General features: G+C 41.8%; 1 protein-coding gene across 5 annotated transcripts in view; it reads left to right on the top strand.

The window, feature by feature from the left end:
• LOC143288388 (serine/threonine-protein kinase TAO1-like) overlaps nt 1-13101 on the top strand; it is a 59412-nt gene that overhangs the window by 33319 nt on the left and 12992 nt on the right. For all 5 annotated transcript variants that reach the window (XM_076596792.1, XM_076596794.1, XM_076596795.1 and 2 more), the window contains 5 exons: nt 2375-2503; nt 4106-4303; nt 5393-5632; nt 7099-7311; nt 10989-11171. In XM_076596792.1, coding sequence (XP_076452907.1) covers nt 2375-2503; nt 4106-4303; nt 5393-5632; nt 7099-7311; nt 10989-11171 — 963 coding nt within the window. The remainder of the gene's footprint in view (nt 1-2374; nt 2504-4105; nt 4304-5392; nt 5633-7098; nt 7312-10988; nt 11172-13101) is intronic.

Here is a 13101-nt window from a genome sequence, read left to right as displayed (position 1 = left end):
GTGTCAGATATTTTAAATTCTTCAGACATTGATTTGCATGATATGGCACCTCGTGTTCTGGTGCCACCTGTCCCTCCCTGGGAGTTAACAAAAGCAAACGTCAACATATGTGCTTCTGACACAACAAAAGGAGAATCTCCACATATAATAGCAGCATCTGTCAGAATTGAATTAGAAGAAAATTTTGATTATCATTTAAAAGTTTACACTGATGGCTCGGTCCTGGATGATAGCAGTGCAGGATCTGCTTTTGTCATTCCTGACCTAAAAACAGAAAAATCATATTATTTAGGTAAGGGACATTCAATTTTTACAGCTGAATTGGTGGCCATCCTTATGGCTTTAAATCATCTTGTTGATATACCAATCATAATAAGTAATATCCTATTTTGTGTTGATTCTCAATCTGTCTTAAAAGGTTTGCTCCTTTTTGAGAATAATCAAAGAGAAGATTTATTTTTTGAAATTAGGTATTTATTGCACTCCCTATTTGTGAAGGGTACAAATGTTGCTTTTTGTTGGATACCATCCCACACTGGATTCCATTATAACGACCAAGCAGATAGGGCAGCAAAAAGGGGAGCAAAAAATCATATAGATAGTATAAAAGTATATTGCCCATTGTCATACAAGGAAATAAGCAATATACTAGAAAGAGACTTTTATAGGTGCTTGAATTCAAGTCTAAAACCTCGTCAGTTGACTCTCTCAGACTTTGGTCCGATTCGCAGACCAATTCTGAGCTTAGCTCTCAGACTATTATCAAATTCATTACGGACCAAGTATTGTTCTAATGTCAAGTGTATATGCTTTAATAACCTGACAATTGAGCATATAATTTTTCACTGTAGCTTGATGAAGCCTTTTGTACACGAAAGTGTGTCTTCACAAGTGACTGAGAACGTTGATGTTTTTGACTTTTTGCATTCATTATCAGTTGTTTCGCTTGTCAGTTTAACGACTTCTCTTTTACGAAGTCCTTTAAGTAATTTCCTGTAACTGTATTTAGAGGTTTTTTGTTTGTTTGTTTGTTTGTTTTGTTTTTCTTTCAAATTTCACCCACATTTTTACCCTCATTTGCCCAGTTTCCCCAAACCCTCCATTCATCCACATCTCCCACCCCTTCTAACCGATAATACTCAGATGTATTCATAAATACTTTTACAAAATGTCTTCAATCACCGATATGTGTGACGGGACATTAAACAAAAATTCCTTCCTTCCTGTTGTCTCTGTATCACAGAACAAAAACATGAAAACTACACATCTGTCTTCCTGTTGTCTCTGTCTCACAGAACAAAAACATGAAAACTACACATCTGTCTTCCTGTTGTCTCTGTCTCACAGAACAAAAACATGAAAACTACACATCTGTCTTCCTGTTGTCTCTGTCTCACAGAACAAAAACATGAAAACTACACATCTGTCTTCCTGTTGTCTCTGTCTCACAGAACAAAAACATGAAAACTACACATCTGTCTTCCTGTTGTCTCTGTCTCACAGAACAAAAACATGAAAACTACACATCTGTCTTCCTGTTGTCTCTGTCTCACAGAATAAAAACATGAAAACTACACATCTCCCTTGCTGTTGTCTCTCTCACAGTACAAAAACAAAACTACACATCTCCCTTCCTGTTGTCTCTGTCTCACAGAGTAAAAACTTGATAACTACACATCTTCCTTCTTGTCTGTCTCACAGAGTAAAAATTTGGTAACTACACATCTTCCTTCCTGTTGTCTCTGTCTCACAGAGTAAAAACTTGATAACTACACATCTTCCTTCTTGTTGTCTCTGTCTCACAGAGTAAAAACTTGATAACTACACATCTCCCTTCCTGTTGTCTCTGTCTCACAGAGTAAAAACTTGATAACTACACATCTCCCTTCCTGTTGTCTCTGTCTCACAGAGTAAAAACTTGATAACTACACATATCCCTTCCTGTTGTCTCTGTCTCACAGAGTAAAAATTTGGCAACTACACATCTCCCTTCCTGTTGTCTGTGTCTCACAGAGTAAAAACTTGATAACTACACATCTTCCTTCTTGTTGTCTCTGTCTCACAGAGTAAAAACTTGATAACTACACATCTCCCTTCCTGTTGTCTCTGTCTCACAGAGTAAAAACTTGATAACTACACATCTCCCTTCCTGTTGTCTCTGTCTCACAGAGTAAAAACTTGATAACTACACATCTCCCTTCCTGTTGTCTCTGTCTCACAGAGTAAAAACTTGATAACTACACATATCCCTTCCTGTTGTCTCTGTCTCGCAGAGTAAAAATTTGGCAACTACACATCTCCCTTCCTGTTGTCTGTGTCTCACAGAGTAAAAATTTGATAACTACACATGTCCCTTGTTGTCTGTGTCTCACAGAACAAAAACACGGCAGCCCAGGAGAAGAAGTTGATGAAGGACACCTCCCAGACCCACGAGAACGAGAAGAGGAACCTGAACGACCAGACCAAGAGGAACAACAAGGAGGAGATGGACAAAATGAAGAAGGTACCTTGTCCTCATTGCGTCTGTGACAAGGCTCAGTGCTGGTTTATTACTTTATATCAGAGATTAACTTACGCCTATGGTCTGGCCAACAGCAGAGTGAGTGTTGATGATCAGTGGCTTCTCCACAGCAGTCGGAAATCATTTACAGCTTTTGTCTTTTGTGAAGGACTACAACTCGTAAACTAGGAGGCAAGATTGCGCTTGCAGCAATACAAGGGCATCCAGGAGTAATGACCTGGGTGCGGCCCGGCCCCCTTAGAGTGTAAGGAGTTAAGGGCCAAAACACTTGACTGAGGGGGGCCTTCTTCTCTGAAGACTTTGTACTGTCCAGCTCTCCCTAGAGTTTCTTATCACTTATCACCGTTCTCAAATGGTTTGCATGCATGCCACATTGGCACTATTTTTGTCTGCACTGGATTTTAGCGAATCAGTCAGCTTTAATCATCTTGGTTTAACCCCCATAATGTCTCTCAGCTGAAGAAGCATCCCATACGGCTTGTGAGTGGGTTATGAACTGTGACAGTGATAATAACTGTTGACGCTAGTATTAGCAAGCACAATGACAGCGGAAGTGAACGTGTAGCTCCTGTGTCAGCATCAGCTGTCACTAGCATCAGATCAAACTCAAACTGCGTGTGTTGTTTGTTTACAAATTGTGTTATTAAATAAATATTTTATATCACAAAAACAAACAAATTATTCTTGTCTCAGTAATCAACAACAAAAAAATAGCAAAGTAGTTTATGCACAGGACACCAACATTCTAAAATATGAAAGCAATCCAGTTAGTGGTTTATGAGTTATCACCATTTGTGTTCACATGCACATGTTCGCATGCACACCTGGCTGCACAGCTGGGCAGAGAGGAGGGGGGAATTCTAGGTGCACACATGGGGTAGAATGAGTTTGGTGGTTGTTTTTTGTGTTTGTTTTTTCTCCCTTGCATTGAAGGTTATATTTTCTCTTAACATAATCATCAGCACATTTACATGCAACAGATAACATATTACAATGACAATATAACTTATGACACATCTGGTAATTTCAGTATAAGCATAGTAATAGTTTGCAAGGAGATTTTCAAAAAAGAAAGAGAAGAAAAGCAAAAAACATGAAGGGACCACCAAATATCAAAGCAAAAACATCAACAAAAAAGGGTTATCACGTACGATATAACACCTTGATTCCTAACTGGCTTTAAACATATGACAGTCAGATTACATGGGTCACAGGAGATATCAGAGAACTATGACAGCTCCATTACCACAAAGGTGATATATGGTGATAGTGGTCTAATAATTGTAATCAGGATCCATCTGTTAGAAAATTGTGTTAGTTTATCATACAGTGCCAGTACATATATTTGTTGGGAACTGATTCATTTTGTTAAATTAAACAAGTACCCAAAAAGAAAAGAAAATGAAGTTGGGGGTTTTCAGGGAGCAGGTTTTTTTGTAATAACACCAGTTGGCAGAGAATTCATTTAGTCTGAAGTTTATTCTTGCTATGTGCTTTTCTATTTTATAGGGGTAGATTGAGTAACCGTGCTCACTGGTCTAATCCTATTATACACCCCCCTCCTCACCACAACCCCTCACGCAGGGCCTGGACACGAGCGCGTCACGGCGAGAGCGTGAGGACATGATGCGGGTGTACAAGGAGACGCTGGCCCAGAAGCACCGGGAGGCCGAGCTTCAGCTGGAGAAGCAGCAGAGGGACATGCTGGAGCTGTCGCTGAGAAAGTTCAAACGGCGCGCTGTCCTCTCCTTCCACACCCTGCAGCAGAAGCTGCTTAAGGAGGTGAGGGGTGGGGGTGTGCATGGGTGTTGGGAGTAGGGGTTGGTGTGAGTGATCATGTGCTGTGTGTGTGAGTGTGTGTATAGTGCCTAATTACATTATAGTGTATGATGATTATGGTTTTTTTGTTTGGTTGGGGTTTTTTTTGTTTTTTTTTGTTTGTTTTTTTGTTTTTGTTTATGCTGCTGGTCAGGCATCTGCTTGGGAGATGTGGTGTAGCGTATATGGATAAGGATTTGACCGAACGCAGTGACGCCTCCTTGAGCTACTGATATTGATACTGATACTGATATGTTGTGGTTGTTGTTTATGTATTGTTTCATGTGAGGCGCTTAAAGTGAGTTTGTGCCACATGATGATGATGATATGGATATTTATAGAGCGTCTATCCACGGTCACCAACCAGGCTCTATGCACTTTACAAACACGGGGTAATTTGCACAACAGGTTGCCTACCAGGGTAGAGCAGTGTGAGGGCTGCCTTTGGGCTCTCATCATTCGTTTCCTGTGTCATTCAGTCAGATTTCAAGCATGCACACATAAACACTCAGACAGACATGTAACATAATAAAGTACAATATGTTATTATTATTATTACTATTATCTTTGTTCAGAGATCAAAGCTGTGAGCACCTTCCAAAAACAGGTAGTCATTGGTTTCTTCGCTGACAGGAAATGGGTCAGAGGAAAGCCCAGGTGGAGAACGAGCACTACATGCTGGTGTGGGATGGTAGTCATTGGTTTGTTGGTTTGCTGCCACAAAATGGGTTTGATTTGTTTGTTTGTTCGCTGACAGGAAATGGGTCAGCGGAAAGCCCAGGTGGAGTGTGAGAACTGATGTGTGGTGCGTGGTGGTAGTCATTGGTTGGTTTGTTCGCTGACAGGAAATGGGTCAGCGGAAAGCCCAGTTGGAGTGTGAGAACTGATGTGTGGTGCGTGGTGGTAGTCATTGGTTGGTTTGTTGGCTGACAGGAAATGGGTCAGCGGAAGGCCCAGGTGGAGTACGAGCATTGCATGCTGGTGCGTGGTGGTAGTTGTTGGTTGGTGTGTTTGCTGACAGGAAATGGATCTGGTTTGTTTGTTGGCTGACAGGAAATGGGTCAGCGGAAGGCCCAGGTGGAGTACGAGCATTGCATGCTGGTGCGTCACCACGAGTCGACGCAGGACCTGGAGTACAAGCACTTGGCGGCCCTGCAGAAGTGCAAGGACGAGCAGCTCAAGCGGCAGCACGAGACAGAGCGGGAGAACCAGAAGGACTACAACGCACGAGCCGAGCAGGAGCTGAGGAAGAAGCATGCGCTGGAGGTCAAGCAGCAGCCCCGCAGTCTGAAGGTGGGGAGAGGGTCGGGTGCAAGAGGGGGTTCTCTTCTGTTCTCTGTGTGTGTGTATGTGTGCGCGTGTCTGCTTCTACCTCTGATACCTTAATGAGTGCTCTTTCAGGTTTGGCCTTAAAACCCACCTCTTTCCATGATAGCCTCCCTCTCTCCCCTGCCTTTCTTTGACTTCAGTTTCTCAGGTTTATAGTTGTGCGTGCATGCGAATGACTGGTGTGAAAACGCTTTGATTAGCCTCTGCACAAGATTCAGCACTATATAAATACTAATTATTATTATTGTTAATATTATTAATATCCAGTTCCAAGAACCAGTCAAACATGCTATTTCCGGCTGTTCCTGCACTCTTTCTTTTCTTCACACACCACTGCCGACCAAGTTCACAAATGTGCTCTCAAAATCCTAAAATCAAGGAAGCAAGTAGTAGGACTTGAGTTTTTTCGCAGTTTAAGATAGCTGATTTTATTGGATATGTTGAATGAATTGTGCATTACCAGTGCCTGGAGAATTTAAGAAATTATGTTTGTGACAGATCAGAATGTTAGTTTTGACAGGAATCTTGAAAATAGTGTTGTTTGCAAGTAGACCACAGGATGTTTTGACTGAGTGTGTTTTCAAATAATGCTTCAGTTACTGAGCACTCTCAAAAGGGTGTGTTTTTGTGGGCTGTGGGGTGTGTTTGTTTACAAGTATGTCTGTGTGCATGTGCATGTGTGTGCAAAACCAACAATACAACAGTCTGAAGCGATGTTTCAATAGTATGTTTTGTCTAATGATTTCAAGACCTGCTTCTGTTTTAATTGTCCACTTGTACCCAGACCCATCATTAGCAGTTAGAATTGCCCATTCATGTTTACCCTCAGGAACCCCTGCTATTTTTTCAACTGTTGACAAAACGTTGAAAAGAACTTTTTCCTGATGCAACCAGTGGGAGAAAGTGCTACGTTTGACAATCATACGACCTCTTATCTGTACAATACACACTTTGAGCTGGTCACTTTGACTGGATCGTTCGCAATCAGGCCAACCTACCCTACACTGGGTGCACTGGAGGGTTGGCCAAGAGGTAACGTGTCCGTCTAGGAAGTGAGAGAATCTGAGTGCACTGGTGTGAATCACACTGGCAGTCGCCTGTATTTTCTCCCCCTCCACTAAACCTTGAGTGGTGGTCTGGACGCTAGTCATTCGGATGAGACATTAAACCCAGGTCCCTTGCGCAGCATGCATTTAGATCAAGTAAAAGAATCTAGGCAACAAAAAGGTTGTCCCAGGCAAAATTCTGTAGAAAAATCCACTTTGATAGGAAAATAAATAAAATTGCAGGCAGAGAAGATTAAAAAATGGGTGACGGTGTCAGAGTAGCGATGCACTCTCCGTGGTGAGAGCAGCCCGAATTTTACACAGAGAAATCTGTTGTGACAAAAACAATGATACAAATACAAATACTCCACTGTCTGTGCCCAGGCCAAAGAGATCCAGATCCGCAAGCAGTTCAACGAGGCGGTGAAGACACAGCAGCGACAGTACAAGGCTCTGAAGGAGCACATCCTGCAGACAACGCCCAAGCCGGAGCAGAAGTCTGTGGTGAAGAAGCTGAAGGAGGAGCAGATGAGGAAGCTGGCTGCCCTGGGAGACCAGTACGAGGCCTCCATCGCCGAGATGCTGCAGCAGCAGAACGTGAGTCCTGTCTGTCTAGACCTCAGGGAGTTTTGTTGTTGTTGTTGTTGTTTTTTGTGTTGGTTCCCCTCCCACCTCCTTTTTATTATCAGTGTGTGTGACTATGCACCAGTTTGTTGAATGAGGCCCATTCTTTTTCTCCTGTCTTTCTGGAAACCTGTGGTAGTCTCTGTAAAGGGTTCACCAGAACGTTCGGTTAACAAGCAAGTCAGGCGTCTGCTCCTTTTATTTTCTTCTTCTTCGTTGTCATTGTCGTCGTCGTCGTCTTCTTCTTTTCATTAATTTTCAGCAGATGTGGTGTAGTGTGTGTGTATGCATCAGTGCTTATGGTTTGACACTTTGAAACCAGAACATTAAAACTGTGGAAATTGTAGTTGAACATCTGAACACCATCATCAGAGCACAAAAGTACAGCTTAAGACGTGGGTTTTGACAAGATCTGAAGGGTTTGGTATTTCTACTTGTGTGACAGTGTCTGAATCTTCCTGATTCCTCTGTTCTAGAGCGGTGATGCTAAAGTGAAGGAATCCAAGCTTTAAAACAAGATTGTTTGCAAGATGACCCTTTCAGTGTTCGACTGAAGAAACTTGTTCTGTGTCTTGTTTCAGATAAACTTGGTACACTGAGTGAGATCAATGTGTGCTGTCTGAGTGAGATCAATGTGTGCTGTGCCTTTCTTTTTATTTTTGTGGAGGGTTGGTCGTGTTGAAGTAACTCAAGAAATAAGTTCATGCGTGTGTATTTTTGTGCTTGCATGTGTGTGTACATGTGTGTTCTTGTGTGCTTTGTATCTGACAGATGTGTTATTGTAAAGTGCTTTTAAAGGTTTGAAAGCGCTACATGAATGTATTATTATTATTTGTGTTATTGATATTATTTCTGTTTGTGGCAGTAGAAATAATAGAAAAAACGGAAATACTGTTCTTGTCAGATGTGCATTCCTTTAGTAAACATGGCGGCCCTCACAATTTTACACATAAAATGGCTATGTCCTTGTGTGTGTGTGTGTGTGTGTGTGTGTTTGCATGACAAAAGCCTGATTGAATGACACTGGAAACAAATGATGAGTGCCCAAAGGCAGCTCTCAGACGGCTCTACCCAGGTAGGCAGCTGTTATGCAAATGACTTGGTGTTTGTAAGCATTTAGAGCTTGGTCTCTGGCTGAGGATAGGCACTATAAACATATATTAATCAGCGGCAGATCTGACACTTTTTGTACTCACAGCATTAGAGATTCATGGAAAAGGTGGTGTGGTGTGCAGCCTTAAATTTGTGCTGACCCTTTTGCAGTGTTCGTGTGTGTGTGTGAGGGTTGTGTGTTTGTGGAGGTTGAGGCTCTTTCAGGGTTCATCACTTTAAGTGATATGGGTTGTTTGATTTTTTGCTTCGGTGAAAGGTGCGTTTATATATTTGTGTTTGAATGGTTGGAATGAATTTTGACAATTCTGTGAAGTTTTGGAGTGTATTGTGATGAAGTTGTGATGTTTACAAGGACTGAACAACACTTTTCTGAACTTTTCCAAGTCTTGGGAAGCAGCGTTTAAGAAGTTCATGACCCGGATATTCAGAACACAAGTACTCACATACACATGTTACAGATGATTATTAGGATATGAATTTTTTTAACAGAATGTGAGGGCTTTTTAGCTGAGCAGAATGGTGCGGTTGAGTTATTTTGTGGAGGGAAGACATTTCAACTGAATTTCAGTTAATTTGTCCAGAGATTTACAGTGTTTCCGGAAATATAACATTTATACGAAAAGTAATATTTACTGTTATATGGTTGATATGGTGTATGTTATTGTTATGTCGACCGTCCATGATGTCGAATGATTTTTTTTTTTTTTAATTTTTAATCTTCAGTATCACAAGAGGGGTGACAGGATATTAGATTTCATTTTGATTTTGTTTTCAAGCTTGAAAAAAATCCAAGAAAATGAGTCATTCCAAAGAAACAAAAGAGATTTGAAGAAGAACAAAACAGAGAACTTCACCTCTTGGATTCACAAGATACAGGAAAGGAAGATGGCTGCTGAAAAAGAGGGCACTGCATTGACAGACAGAAGGGAGGTAATGTGCTAAGGTCACTTTTGATTTCTCTGCCTGAGCTGATTAGTATTTTGCATCCAACAAGAATCAGACACCTGCTGGAGTCTTCTCCAGTGGGTCACGGTAATATGTTAATGTAATTTTAGTGGGGTGGGAAAAAACATTGTGGGGCTGTAACAAAACATGCCTTGATGTTCGACTGGAACAAATGTGGCAAACGAAACCAGGTGTGTTTCGCTATGAGTTGTACCTTGGTCTGTTCCTTCGTGGAATGCCGGGGGTCTTTCAGTATAAATAGCATATCCGCCTTCTGAAATTCTGTGCTAGAAATTTCCTCTTTTCTATTGCTCTCTTTATTTTTGCCCTTTTTTTTCCTTTACTGTTGTCTTCTTCTTCTGCCTTCATGGTCCATTCCCCTTCTAGCAAACCGATACACATTTTTTTCTCTTTTCCACTGTCTGTAATGTACTGTCTGTGCTGTTTTGCTCTGGCGTTAAGGTAATGAGATAGTAAACACTGGGATGGGCACTAGCTGTCCATTCTGCAGTGTTATTTGCCTATATAGCCATTTTATGTCTCTTTTGTTTGGCTTTCAAGTATTGTTTTTGCTTTTTTACAATATTTTGTTATCTGGGGATGATAAATTAAGCAGAAGGGCTGGTGTCCTCAGTGTGGCCAAGTCGCATTTTCCCAAAGGAGCTAAATGGTTAAGATAATATGTCATGAACTGTGTTTTGTAGGTTTATCTTAATGGGGTTTTTTGTTTTGTTTGTTTTTTGTTTTTTATAATATATGTGACAGTTTTGTGTTAAAAGAGGTTCAGTACTTATGACCGCACACAATCCAAGGGACATAATGCTTGCACCTAAATTTAATTATGAAACACAAGAATTATCGTCCTGGCGGTTACCATGGGATCACATCGCTTACAAACGTAAAGAGCCCATGCATACATCACAAAATCACATTGGGCAGTCCTGATATAGCCTTGTGTGGTCGGCTGAACAACAATGATAATAATGATGGCTTCTTCTTCTTTCTTCTTCTTCTTCATTCGTGGGCTGCAACTCTCAGGTTCAGCAGTATGCACACAAGTGGGCTTTTACGTGTATGACCGATTTTTACCCCGCCATGTAGGCAGCCATACTTCATTTTCGGGGGTGTGCATGCAGGGTATGTACTTCTTTCCATAACCCACTGAACGCTGACATGAATTACAGGATCTTTAACTTGAGTATTTGATCTTCTGCTTGTGTATAAACATGAAGGGGGTTCAGACACAAGCAGGTCTGCACATATGTTGACCTGGTAGATCAGAAAAAATCTCCACCCTTTACCCACCAGACGCTGTCACCAAGATTTGAACCCGGGACCCTCAGATTGAAAGTCCAATGCTGCTTCAGCCACTCGGCTATTGCGCAAGTCATAATGATGACAATAACCAAATGGAGAAAGTTTATGAAAACTGGGTAGTGAAGTAAGACTCACTTTTGATAAACTTTCTCCATTTGGTGCTTTTATAGACTGAGCAGTCATTCTTCATTTTATCGACGACAGTAACGTTGGTGTGTGACAGGTGAGCAGTCATTCTTCAATTTATCGACAACAATGACGTTGGTGTGTGACAGGTGCGGCTGGACGAGAGCCAGGTGGGCGAGGCGGGGGAGATGCGGACGCGGCTGCAGCAGGAGATGGAGCTGCTGACGGTGTACCAGAGCAAGGTGAAGGAGAACGCCGACGCCCAGCATCACAGGGAACGCAAGGTCCTCGAGGAGCGCGTCTCTCTCCGCAGGGCACTGCTGGAACAGAAGGTAGGGGAGGTGGAGGGGGAGTGTGGTGTTGTGACGGTTGTATCTAATGTTCGTAATGAAAGTAAAAGTAGGCCCTGTAATGCATTGTCATAATCCCAGTAAGCTTAGCATTTAGAGCTTGCACAAGGACTATCGTCAGTCAGTAGTGTCTGCTTGGATCTTGCAAGATTTGAAAGGGTCTTACTTTTATCAGATTATACTGTTGTTTAACACACGTGCTGTGTTTAGACTATTGTTTTGCACAAATCAGTTTTGTGTCTATGTCAACAACACAACAATCTGGTGACGAGAATGGGATGATGATAATGGATACAACATGTGTGTAGGTGGGTGGGTAGGTGGGCGTGGTTTATGGGTGTGGGTGTTGTGTAGATGGGTGGGTGAGTGGGTGTAAATGTGTGAGTGTGTGTGTGTGTTGGTGCATGGCTGGGAGTAGGTGGGTGGATGCAGGTGAGTGTGTCGGTGTGTGCGTAGGTGTTTGTAGGTGGATGTCTGTGGGTGTGTGTGTGGAGGTGGATGTGTGTGACTGTGAGCATGTGTTTGTAGGTGGATGTGAGTGTGTTTTTGTGAAGGTGCTGGGTTGGTTCAGGTGAGTGAGTGTGTGGGTGTAAGTGATGGTGTTCAGTTCAACTCGTTTCTTTTTCTGCTTTTTTTTTTTTTTTTTTTTTTTGTGGGGGGGCTGCATGTTCTGCACTGGTTCACACACCTGTTATTGAGTTTTGATGGGGCGTCGTGACCTTGCACGTTCTCTACAATTCATGCAGCACTTGTCCATGTTCAAGGAGGTGGGGATGCCTGCTGATTACCAAAATTTTCGGCCGACAGCGCATAAGGTGCACCCCTTGACTTTAAAAGACAAAAAGTTATTTTGAACTTGTATAAGGCGCACACATCCAATAAGCCACATCTGCCATACAGTCCTCCATGTCTCTGCTGGGAGCGGATGTTGTTTTCGGAGTTGTGACGTCAACTTTGGAAAACTGGATCGGAATTGACTTGCTTTAGTCTGCTTGTTGACTTTGCTCTGTTAATCCATTTGTCAGCTGTCTTCTGCTGCTTACTCTTTTTTTTCTTTCTTTTTTTTTTAACACTTTTTTTTCTTTTTCTTTTTTTTTCTTTTTTTAACAGTTTTAGTCTTCAGTCGAATGTACAGTGTTGAAAAGCCCCAGTTCATTACCTTGTTCAATCAGAATCTGATCTGCCAGCCCTGCTTTTCAATCCCGTCCGCCATTTTGCTTGGCATTTTGCTTTTGAAAAACAATTTCTCTATTTTTGCACAGTGAATTTATCCCCAACTCAGACACGGCTCTTTTTTCATGGCCTCAGGGTGAACTACTATCACGTTCAGTTGAAATTTTGTGTAGTATACGATTTGGTTTAAAGTTGATTCCATGGTGAACAAGAACCATGTTGAATTGAACAGTGGTAAGACTGAAGTGTTGCTGTTCAGTGCCATCATGAATGTGATCAATGATGTTGTCATTATTGAGTTTGTTGTGTCAGGTGGCCCCACATGTTGGTCAGAATTTAGTTTTCAGACACAGATAAGGCGCATGTAGCCAGTAAAAAAAAATAGGGCGCAAGTCAGGGGTGCAAAGGGGAGGAAACCTACTTTGGGAGGTTATCGGCCGTAGCTACTTTCATTTTCTCCGCATAGGCAGGTAGTAGTTTGCACAGGACAGGAATCAGACCCCTGCCGGAGTCTGCACTAGTGGGTCACAGTAAGTATGTTACTTAAACGTACTTTTAGGAAGTAAATTTCCTTTTCAGACACAGATAGGGCACATATAGCCAATAAGATGCAGGGGTCAGATTGAGTAAAAAAAAAAAAATTAAAAAAAAGTAGCAGCTTGTATGCAGAAAATTATGGTACATTTGTTTGTGGCAGAATGGTGACTGATGATGACTGTGGCATTGTTGTCTGTCTTCA

This window comes from Babylonia areolata, chromosome 12, assembly GCF_041734735.1.
Source record: "Babylonia areolata isolate BAREFJ2019XMU chromosome 12, ASM4173473v1, whole genome shotgun sequence".
NCBI classification, from domain to species: domain Eukaryota; kingdom Metazoa; phylum Mollusca; class Gastropoda; order Neogastropoda; family Buccinidae; genus Babylonia; species Babylonia areolata.
Note: the sequence above shows the minus strand (reverse complement) of the source record. Positions and strands in the feature narration are given on the sequence as shown.